The 12319-nt window shown below is 33.1% G+C and overlaps 1 protein-coding gene across 1 annotated transcript; it reads left to right on the plus strand.

Moving 5' to 3' along the window:
- The first annotated feature begins 525 nt into the window (after nt 1–525).
- LOC131043392 (peroxygenase) lies at nt 526–3108 on the plus strand. Its single transcript, XM_057976584.2, has 5 exons — nt 526–848; nt 963–1112; nt 2274–2359; nt 2449–2669; nt 2755–3108. The coding sequence occupies exons 1-5, from the start codon at nt 746–748 to the stop codon at nt 2900–2902; spliced, it is 708 nt and encodes a 235-aa protein (XP_057832567.1). The 5' UTR covers nt 526–745; the 3' UTR covers nt 2903–3108.
- The last annotated feature ends 9211 nt before the right edge of the window (nt 3109–12319 follow it).

Here is a 12319-nt window from a genome sequence, read left to right on the forward strand (position 1 = left end):
AAGTGTTTACCAAGTGAATTATTTAAATAATAGACTTATCCATTAGGTTCAGCCTATTGGCTCATGCCCTGAGTGACAAAAATTACTTTGTGAAGGCTCTCGCTGTTAATAAGATTGTTATAGAAACTTGTCATAATATATATAATTTTAAAATTTAAATGTTTATTATTACTAAATTAGTAATTATTAATTGATTACCATTTAATGTTAATACATAATATATATTAGTGTATTAATTTAGAAACTTATTTAGTAAATTTAAGATTTTTGCATATATTACTAATTTATCATTATTTTCTCATTAAGATAATGATTTTCATTTCTTCCAAAGAAAGATGTGCATTGATTTTCATTGCTTCAATCTTCTACTTTTATATTTTTTGACAGTTAATATTTTTCTTAAAACGTCAAATGAAAAGCACTGAATGACAAAACCGTCATCAAAAATTCATTATCTATCTTAAATCTAATTTAACTTTGAATAAAGTACTATCTGCATTATCTACCATTGATCTCCAGTATCGCGTGTTCACAAAATTTATTCCCGAATCTGTTCTTTAGAAGAAATGCGAAAAAAAGTGGTTATAAAACTGCCGTGTTAGATTCTGTGATGAACAAGGCAAGTTAAACATTGAAACAGAGTAAGGCAAGTTTATTCTGTTCAGGGCATCGCTTGTTGCAGGCATTATCAGAAGCTTTTTAAAGACTGGAAATCCATTCTGAAATTGCACAAGAAGAAAGTGATATGGATTTTTCAGAGGAGTCACTGGAAACCATTGCTGCAAATGCGCCTATCACTGCTCTCCGCAGATTGAACCCCAAGTTGGATGATCAAATGCCAAAACCATGTATTCTTTCATGGCAGAATCAGTTCTTGTGTTTAAAGATTTGGTTTTTAGTACATTTGTGGTGGTACCCATTGCTGTATTTGATGTGATTACGACAACTTTGTGTTAATGTAGATCTGGCAAGAGCTTTGGTTGCAGTGGATCCAGCCTCTAAATATGGATCCAGAGATCACCAGCATAATAACATGACTGTTCTTCAGCAGCATGTATCTTTTTTTGACAGAAACAAAGATGGGATTATCTATCCATGGGAAACTTACCAAGGTAAAAAATTCTCTCTTTACAGTGCTCTACTACTGAACTGTGATTTTTTTAAGTTTGTTTGAGCAAGATAAGTTATGATTTTGATTAGAGTTATGAATCACAATTCAAAAACAAGTTTTGAAAGGATTCCAAATTTTAAGGACCCCAAATTTTTTAATACAATTGTAAATAACAGAAAGGTTAAACTCCATAGATGTAATTTGTATTCTCTGTTGTTTTAAACTAATTGATCTCTAAATATATTAGATGATATCACATTTATATTTTTATTTGTTGAAAACAAATTTAAAATTCAAATTTTTATACCTAACTTGAGAGAAAAGGAAAGTTTTATTGACTGCAGAGGAAACAAACAAACATTAGGCAAGTTTTGTTGACTGCAGAGACAAGAAGTAAACATTCTTTCTGCAACCAATCTTCCAAATATATCTGAAAACAACTGCGAACAACCCACTTTACCAAATTTCAAGTGTCTTAAGTTATAGCTATAAGCATGTCTTGGAATAGGGTATAGCATAATATATATCAACAACAGGGAACACATAATCAACAGGAGGGTTTTGAAACAGCAATTGTGAGGTGAGTATTAACACATTTTTGAAAGGAATTTTTATTTTATTTTTTATGATGGATTGTATGATCTAAAATGTGGGTGAAATAGCACTTATTACAATTTTGTGTTGGGTTGTAGATCCTTCTTTATTTTGTAAGTTTTTTTGTTTTTAATAATTTTTTTATCTTTTTTTGAAAAATAAAAAAAAATTATAAAATAGGTAGAACATACTTATAAAACAAAATTTATAAACACTGGCTTGGTTTAATTTCTACAGTCCATACTGATAATTTCGATGCTGTTCTGGATTCAACTGCGCGAGATCAAACTCACACAGTTGAATCCAGAAACAGCATTTATTACAAATTTTTGTTAAGTTGCAAGTCCTCTTTTATTTTGTAAGTTTTCTTATTTTCAATAATTTTTTTCTCCTTGAAAAATTATATCTATCCCCATATATCATTATTTGATTTTGATACATTTTAATAGGTTAAACTATAGCTGTTATTGTCTGTATATCCATGCCCAATTTCATCATTTAAATTTCCTTTGGACCCTTCTGAAACTGTTTTAACAAGTGGGTCTTTTCTGGGTTTGAATTTACCCAGGTTTCCGGGCTATAGGGTTTGGTGTTTTCATCTCCATTCTAGCAGCATTCCTTATCAATGTAAACCTGAGCTATGTTACTTCTTCTGTGAGTATAAATCAATCCACTTATTTTCTACATCTGTGAAGATATATTCATTCTGTCCATCTGTTCTCACTGATAAAAAACCTAAGCAGGGGTGGATACCGTCACCATTATTTCCAATATACATTGCAAATATTCACAAGGCAAAGCATGGAAGTGACTCAGAGGTTTATGATACTGAAGGAAGGTTTGATCCTGCAAAGTTTGATTCAATCTTTAGCAAATATGCTCTCACTTATACAGACAAACTCACGTATTCAGAGTTGCAGAGCATGCTTAAAGGCAATAGGAATATGAATGACCTTTTTGGATGGTAAGCATATTGGTTTGTCAAGTTTTATCTTTATTCTGAGTTTCTATGCCAGATTATCTTAATGAAATTGGTCTTGTTTATTTAGGCTTGCAGCCCACGGAGAATGGAGCTTTCTGTACAAACTGGCTAAGAATAAGGAAGGTTTTATTGAGAAGGAAGCCCTGAGAGGTATGTATGATGGGAGCTTGTTTGAATACTTTGAAAAGCAGAATGCATCTCGCAAGGCCCGTTAGGAGGAATTCTTCATCTCTGGGGTCAGATGCGCGTGGAATGAACGGTTATTGGAATATGTAGGGTTTTACTGCTGCTCCTCTCTTAGATTTATGTAGAGTATAATTTTTTTAATTTGTGTTGTTAGTTGATACTTGAATATTGTTTCATTACAAAGACAATCAGATAATCTCAAAATGTTAATTAAATGCATGAAATTTCCAAAGTCCATGATAAATTATCTTGATAATTTCTAGATTAGACTCAGTGATGAGTTTTTTCAATCAATATTTCAAATCATTCTTCATGATCCATAATCACAAAATGTTGAATTGAAGTTTCCTCTGCTCAATATTTCAAATCATTCTTCATTGAAAGTTTAATCCTTATCATTTGTGATATATAAAGATTGGAAAATACTCTGAAATATCTTCTGGTAGAATACTGTATTCATACATGAACATGAACTAGACGTGCAGATGTGCATGTGGGTTTCAGAGTATAGTGCAAGACAGCAGTACGGTAGAGGTGAGGATTAGATTTGATGTATATTGTTATTATAACAGTGTTAAGTAATTTCAGTTGTGTAGTTTTCAAGTCAAATTCATTGATTCATATTTTATGTATCCGTACAAAGACATAGATCACACGTGCAGGTGGATTTTAGAGTATAGGCCAAGAAAACATTATTACAGAGATGAGGATTTGATGAGTAATTCGTATGAACCAATTTTTTATTAGAATGAATAGTCAACTTAATGCTCATTACATCTATAGCATCTTTCGATGACTGATTTGTAAATGGGATTGGACCCTTCTTGAAATTATCTAATCTAAACACTTGTTACATCTAAAACGGCGGATTCATATTTTATGAATAGTTCACATGAATGTATCATTAATAACACTTATTATATATAGAATAAATAATCTCATCAAACGAATAGTCTACTTAACGCTTATCATATATAGAATAAATAATCCATTCATAAAAAACAAAAAAAAAATATTATCAATATTTCTAAAATGAAAATATCATTACCCATTTTTTTCAATTTTATTTTTGAATTACAGACATAAGTACAGTCATACCATCATGAAATTTAAGCTTCAAAAAGTCAGCCTTCTTGATAAACACAAAAGCCAACATCAGTCACATCCATTGTCTACTTTATGCTTTCAAAAATGAGGTGTCTGAAATTATCTCAGCTGTGTGTCTTTTTAAAGGATAACTTTTAAAAGCAGTACTCAGTTTAAATAATCTGACTTTTAAGATATAAAAAACTTTATTTACAAGAACAAGTTTACGTGGAGACAATTTTGACTGCGTAAGGAATAGTAAAAACCCATCTGTCACCCATCCATTGGCGTGTCTTAAAATGGATTGCAGGATAAAATTAAAAATATACAAACATTTTTTCTGGTAGTCGGAAAGATAGAGCAACAAATTCTGTAAACATATATTTTTCAATTGTCAAAGTTATAAAGAAAATATCTATATATTGTAAGAGTAAACATTATAGCTAACCTTGGGCATCTACATATCTTAATAGTATATAAGATTTTGACAATTTTTTTTGCTATTATATTTGTAAGTGTATGCAATTTAACCCTTAAAGCTATTGTTCTAGCTTTTGGTTAGTAAGAATGCAGCTATGGAAAAAACTGGTCACTTCAAAGTGATGCCCCTACTTAAAGATGCCCCATCAACTCTGCACTACAACCACTAAAAAATGGTCAATATTTATGCACAAGTGCCCTAGTAGTCTTGCACTATGGGTGTCAAGAAGTTGCACAACTCCTCCAATTAAAATCCAAGAAATTTAACTAGTGGGGGTATTGGTACATGTGAAATGGACGTTTAATTATAACTATGGGTACCAAAAAGTTGCACAACTCCTCCAATTAAAGTCCAAAAATTCTAACTACTAGGGGTATTGGTACATGTGAAATTTATTAATGGGTGTTTAATTATAAACATGTGTACCAATAAAGTTGCACAACTATTCTAATTAAAATCCAAAAATTGTAATTACTTGGGTATTGGTACATGTGAAATTTATTAAAGGGCATTTAATTTAACTACGGGTACCAATAAAATTGCACAACTCCTTCAAAAAAAGTCCAAAAATTCTAACTAGTGGAGGTATTGGTACATTTGAAATTTATTAATGGATGTTTAATTATAACTTTTTTTATTTCTTTAAAGTTAGTAATTAGGGGATTGGGTGAGCAAAGGAGTGAACATTAATTAAAACAAGGGTGTACTCTTATCTTAAGTATACATAGATTAAATTGATTAATAGCTTTATCATTTTTCTTTTGAATTTAGTAACTAAAATATTATTAGAGTTGTTATTTTGTGAACTATTTTTTATTTTAAACAAAAATATTTTGAGTTATTTGTTGTAATGTATTATATCTCTTGGCACTATCGCAATCGGAGGCATCTTCATCTGCGTATTCTACGGGGCATCTTTTTGGTGACATCATTTTCATGTTTCCAGATTTGCACTATATCATGATGTATGTTTTTGCATGAGGTATGTTGTACTCGCACTATCATAAAGTGTCACACCTCTTTGTACTTTGTCATTGATGACATATTTGATGTAATCCTCTTGTACACGTAGATTAGGAAATATCTTCTGAGACTTGGTGCATGGATCTAGTTGAGACTTAAATTGTACACATTTGTGCATGGCTCTAGTGAGGCTTTGATTGTACCAATATTTATGCCATTTACGAGTATCCAGTTGATGCTCAAAGCAGGTTGTCTCCATGCTTGATCTTTATCATGTTGCAGTGAGTGATTCATTGTCATTGACATCAGTACTTGGTTTTGTCACACTTTGACATTATTGGTGCAACATTGGCTCTCTTTCTTCCTATTGGGGAGGTAGTTTGGTCAACATTCTTTGACCATCTTTGTAGGAGATTCTAAATTGAGGGGGGCCTTCATGGTCTCTTTTTCTCTCTTATGGGGGGGACTTTTTCCTCACTAGGTTTTGTTCTTCTCATTCATCATTGAGAGCATTGTGTGCTTTCATCTCTCTTTTAGGGGGGATTTTTTTCCCATTGGGTTTTTCTCTCTTCGTTTGTGAGAGATTGCATTTGTACATGGGCACCTAACATGGCCTAGTAGCCAAGACCCATCTTGCATTGTTAACTTAAGTGCATTCCCCCAAGCTGCACTTAAGGGGGGGTGTTGGTGTAAATTATTTCTCATAATTACACCTTACTTAAGTTGATTTAATGTAATGCATTTCATAGTAGTTTGGATATGAGACACTTGGGGAAGTGTGTATATAGGGATGATGTATGTAGGAGAAATTCCACCTTTTGTGGTCTTATCTTGTTATTACACTCCACATTCGGTGGGTGATCCACCTCTTATGGAATATTATATTATTTCTCTTACCTAACTCTACATATTCTTACCTACCCTTGTTTCTCATTGAGCCACATGTCATGATTGTGAGCTCACATATCCATATGGCCTTGCCTTTATAAGTAGGCTCATCTACATTGTATGAAACAACTTTTGATAATCTAGTTGATCGGTATTTTTTCTTGATAGAATACAGTTTATTCCTATCATCTATTTTGTCTCTCTATTGTACTTTTCATTGAGCTCTTGATCTTGGCAAAATCTCACAAAGAGTCTTCTTAAGCCTTTAATGGCTTCCTTTAAAGTCTTTAAGCTTTTAATGGTTTCATTCTAGAGTCCTCAAGCCTTTAATGGCTTCCTTCAGAGTCTTCAAGCCTTTAATGGATTCCTTTAAAGTCTTCAAGCATTTAATGCTTTGTCCCCCTTTCCTCTCAAGCCTTGCCTTATTGACACTTGTCAACATGTGATTGGCTTGATGGATAGCACATGGATTGAGGATCAACACTTCCTCAAGCAATCCTAACCCTTCCTCAATCAAATCAATCTCAACCCTTCATTTGCCTATTTTCCCTATAAATAGAGTTCATTCCTTCATTGTTGAGGATCACACACACAAGAGTTATCCATGCATTGTTTCTTTGCTTAGAATTTTGAAGGCTCTGTAGGAAGGATTTGTATTGTGTTTTAGCTCTTCCACTAGTTGGAATTGCTATTTAACATTAATACTCCATTCACATCTTCAAGCATTCAACACTTCACATAATCAATCACCTCCCATCCCCCAATTGACATTCATTGTGCTAGTGATCAAGCTAAGGGCATACTTCACATAGCAGCAGGATCTTGGAGAGGAGGAGTACAAGGAAGAGCCATGACATAGGGAGCATCATGGGGAAGTAATTTCATTTAATTTATTTCCTAACTAGCTTCTTGTGTTAATCTTCCTTGATAATGCTTTAGATAGATTTGTCTTCATGTTTTGCTTATGGTTGAAAGGTTGTTACTAACATGATTTCCTATTTGTTTATGCTAACCTCCATTTTCACAGTATTTCATTTGGTGAACCCGATGTGAATCAGCAAAACTTGGCCTTCATCTTGCATTGATCAGTATCCATACTTTGTTACAATGTTCCTCTTTGGCACGAGCTGACATATGTTGGCAAATGGTAGTGAAACTTAGCTTTCCACCTGCGAAATTGCATTTACTTGAAAACTTCTAAAGCTTTTTCACAAATCCATTTTTAGTGTTTACTTTTGTGTTTATTTTTAGGATTTGTGTATTTTTTTTAATTTAGATTTTAAATATTTATTTTTTATTTTTTTGTTTTGTTCGTTGTGCTTTTTTTTATTATTTATTTGCTAGTTTAGTTTTTTGTTTGTTTTTATTTATTTATTTATTTTAATTATTATTTTATTTTATTATTTATTTATTTATTTTTTAGTTTTGTTTTTAGTTTTTCTTTTCTTTTCTTAGTTTAATTTTTAAATTTGTTTTGTTTTTAAAATTTTTCTTGTTTGATTTTATTTGCTAATGAATTGTCTAAACGGGATGAAGTTGCAGGATCTAAAAGAGGAGCATTAACAAATTGTTTTTGTAGCATAACTCATATTTTGCAATGATGGCTTAAAAATAACCTTTATTCATATTGCATAAAATCTTGCAAATTCACATTTTGTTATCTTGGTTAAAAAGAACCATCATTTTGCTATCTTGGTTAAAAAGAACAAATTCATATTTTGCTATCTTGGTTTAAAAGGAACAATCAATTTTTCATTTTAAGGGTTTAAAAAGACCACTCAATTTGTCATTTTCAAGGTTTAAAAAGAACACTTAATTTTTCATTTTTCAGGGTTTAAAAGGAACAATCAATGTCATTTTGGGATTGAGAACTCATACTTTTATCTTGCAAGTGGTAAAAAGAACACGACGTTTTGTGTTCTCTATTTCAAGCAAATGACATTATCAATTTTATGCTTTCTTCCAAACGGTAAAAAGAACAAACACATTTTGCGATCTTGGCATAAAAAGAATCTTCATGTGTGATTGACAACTACAAATTCACATTTTTCTATGAAGGGCTAAAAAGAACAAGTGTACATTATGATTGGTGCATTTGCACATTCTTTTAGCATAAAAGCCATTTTCATTTTTAGAAAAGGCTTGCCAAGGGACACATCACCCTTGGGATGACCTTAAGCGGTAAATCCTTCAAGCCGCTATAGAAATCAGGTGAGAGCTAAAGTTGTAACCTTGGGTGTAGTTTTTCCTACAATGTAGCTTGCTTAAAGGACGTATGGGCCCCACCATGAGTTACTAGGCTCTTAAGTGAGTCATTGTAGAATGAACTTACATGCAAAGCCATCGAAAATTACTAAAACCTTTTTTAGTGTAGAGACCCACCCGTTCTATTGATTGAGTTTTGCGGCAATTTCAGTGCAAGGGCATAGCTGGTTTTGCCCCAAGGTACTCACCATACGCGTTTCCTTGAGCTGAGATAGAAATTTTTGGGTTGTACAAGTTGTTTTCAACTTCCGAAAAGAGCGTAATCGGATTATCCTTCTAGTTGTGGAGGTCCCTATCTATCCGCTCTCACAAAGATGAAAATACAACACACTCCTTGAGGTGTTGTGTATTAGATTCGAAGAAGCATCAAGTGTGGGCCGAAGTTACTACAATTGGCCATCCTTAGGGATAAAAAGTGATTGATTTGTCTTCGCTTATTTAGACCAGTGGAAATTTGGGCTGAATTTGGCCTAAGAACATACACGTTTCATCGAATTCATTTCAAAGTTACTCTACCAAGAAAAGATGTGTTCACGTGCTTGATGTATCTTCTTATCAAAATCAAACATTCAAAATAAGTACATCTAATCAACTAAGCAAAACAATTCCTCAACCAAGAACAATCTTACACAAACATCAGTGCTTAGGGTTTGGAAGTCTCTCAAATACATTAAGAAATTGATCTATCACCATTGTAAAAAGAAGCCTAGTGAAAATAAAGTCCAGAAAAGAAGAAGGTGTAAAAAAATTGTAAGTTCTTATTGAAACATCAAACATTTATACACCATTATCAAAACTTTGAAAATAGTTTTACAACAGATTTTGAGCTAGAACCTTTGAGATCACAAGATTTTTTCCAAAGAAGAGCCTTATCACAATCACGCAATAGAAGTCAGTATATTCCACCATCTTACATTCCACAACTTGAATCTCCTGCTAGAAACTCCAAAGTTTATACTTAAAGTGAGAATCCATCACCAAACCATAATTCATTCAACTTTCAACATTAAACAAGTTTTGTCCTTAGTCTCTTTTAGATCTTTCACATCTTATCTCAAAAGATCAACTTATTAGTATATCTCTAACATCTAGGTTCAATCATCCTAAGAGTTCATACTAGTCATCTATGGTAGGTAAAACTAACTCATGAGTGCATCCAACACTCGCTATACCTTACCTCAAAATTGTTGCACACCAAACTAAAGATCTTAAGAGTACTTTATTGATGAACTTGTGGTCTTGAGAATCATTCAAGCACTACAAATAATTCATCCCATTTTAGTCTAACATTGGAGCTATAGAAAGAGTTAGACCATCACATCTATCACAATCTCACTTTCATAAATAGATTTTCACATGGCTGAGACTAGATCTATGAGGTGTAAGCAACTAGAATCACAACATGACTCAGAGGATAATGAAACTGTTAATCCTTTTCACCATAAAGAATTCATAGGAGAAGAATATTCACAAACTCCTACACAAGAGGAAATAGAAGAATCAACTAGTAATCCTAGGTTCAACAAGATCTTTGACATGATCCTCAAAGGGAATGCAAACACTCATTTTCTCAAAATCGCACAAGAAGGTGCAAAACTCCTTCCTTACTATGATGTTTCCCAAGTAGTATAATCAAATGATCAAGTAGAAACTAGTAAACATCGGAACATGGATCAAAATGATCGCAGGCAACTCGAAATACCCATAACTATGACCGCATTCAATACCAACATGACGACCATGAGTATATCCCACCCCCCAACACAAAGATGGATATCTTACACCAACAGATAAATGATCTCTCACAACAAATAAAAAATTTAGGGAGATCGCAAAAAGGTATTCTCTAGAGGACAAATGTCCTTATCTGTTTGATAGAAGCATGGTCATTCCACCTTTTCCTTGAAACCCAGGGCTCCCAAGTTTGACAAATACAAAGGAAAGGGTGATCCTAGGGATCATGCCCAAGAATTTTACACAACTTTCTTAGAGGTTTCTCATGATGAAATGTACTAAATGTGCCTCTTTCCTCAAAGTCTAGGAGGATCGGCTATGAAATGGTTTTCTCAATTGTCAGGTGGAATCCGAACATTTACCGACTTAGTTCAATACTTTGTTACCCATCATGTGCACAACATAGAATGTGATGTCTCCATGATTGATTATGCAACACTAAACAAAAAAATGGAGATTTATTCTCAACCTTCTTGCAACAGTGGAGACACCTTTCTAGTAGATGTTCTTTCCACATTCCCGAGGAACAATTAGTTGAAATCTTCATTTCAAACTTAAATGAAGAGATGGAATTCTACTTGGAAGTCAAATGTTTAGGTTCTTTTGAAGAAGTGATAGCCCAAGGACTCAAAATCGAGAAAGCTCTTATCAAAAAGGGTTTGGTGAAAATCTTCAAAAATAACAAAGACAATCCTCACTCGACTTACAATAGTGATAAGCCAAAGTTTTGGTCTAAAAACAATAACATTGTCAATGATGGCATTGTTGATGCTAGAATCGTGAAAATCACACAAGTTGTAGTTTCTAGGGGTAAATTAAGCATAAATAACATAATTAGATTATCAGAGCGAATCACCAACTCTAATCTAATCAAATTACTTCTAAACTATAATAAAATAATGCTAATATCAATTGAATTATGAAATGAATTGAAATCTAATTTAAGACTCCCTCAATTGATTTAACAAGGCTTCCATTGCTCTTCTCCTTAGTTGTTGTTGAATTGGCTCTCAAGTATTGCACTGATTTCCTGCATAGATTAGCAACTATTTCAAAGATTGTGATTCTAGTTTGAAATGAGAAATTGAGCTGGTTTATAGAGATTTTCAACCAAAATTGGGTCACAAAAAGAACTGAAGTCTGATGGATAGTGAACCGATTTTTATTGATTAGTGAACCGAGATTGATTGGCATGCCAACAAAATAGATTGAATAGTTAACTTGTAGTACCCCTCCTCGATCAACCTCTTTTTGTATGTTTTTGATTGACTTCAGTGACTGTTCAGTGGAACATTTTTGTATATTGATTCGGATGTTATGCGTTGTTATTTCATGCGTTAACTAGATGTATGGTGTATGCTTTTATGTAGTATCTCAGTGCTTATGTTTAATGTTATTTTATGGATCATTATCATAGACTGACACTTTTACCTTATATTGTGATGCGTTATTTATATGTTGCGTGTTTGCAAGTGTATTAGGATGTGAGGGGATGATTTTCCTTCACTCACTCCAGTGAGACAGGGAACGTCATGATTCTCCTTCATCGGTGTGCATGTCGTGTTTGTATATATATATTGGTCTATATGCACGTGTGGTTCTTTGGTGCAGGACATTGCAAGTACAAGTACCGGGTAGGTACGGGGTATTGACTCCACCTGGTTTCACTGGTCTGAGCATGCCTTTTTATATTCGATGCGAGTGGAGGAGATAGTTGTTGTACCCTAGTTTGACCCGTAGTCACACTCATGTGAGTGTTGTCAGTCGGTTGTCTTGTCCTGTCTGGCTGGTATGCGAGTCATGGTGCCTTGGTTTGGTCATTTGAGAGTCGTCATTTGATCATTCTTGGTTTTGCGTGTTTCCATTTATTTAATGGTTATTTAATTTAAATGGATGATGTTATCTTATGTTAGGATAATTAGTTGATTATTATGCTTTGTGATTATTGATTTAATTAAACTAATGATTTGCTAGACTAAATGGTTAAAGGGCTTATTTATTTTGTAAAGTGCATTGATATATTTTGGAA

This window comes from Cryptomeria japonica, chromosome 3 (genome assembly GCF_030272615.1).
Source record: "Cryptomeria japonica chromosome 3, Sugi_1.0, whole genome shotgun sequence".
In the NCBI taxonomy this organism is placed as follows: domain Eukaryota; kingdom Viridiplantae; phylum Streptophyta; class Pinopsida; order Cupressales; family Cupressaceae; genus Cryptomeria; species Cryptomeria japonica.

Excerpts from the sequence above, each read along its gene's own strand:
- LOC131043392 (XM_057976584.2), top strand. The coding sequence starts at position 746 with ATGGATTTTTCAGAGGAGTCACTGGAAACCATTGCTGCAAATGCGCCT. Across the intron at positions 849-962 it reads TGATCAAATGCCAAAACCAT|ATCTGGCAAGAGCTTTGGTT; the intron begins GTATTCTTTCAT and ends GTGTTAATGTAG. Across the intron at positions 2,360-2,448 it reads TGAGCTATGTTACTTCTTCT|GGGTGGATACCGTCACCATT; the intron begins GTGAGTATAAAT and ends AAACCTAAGCAG.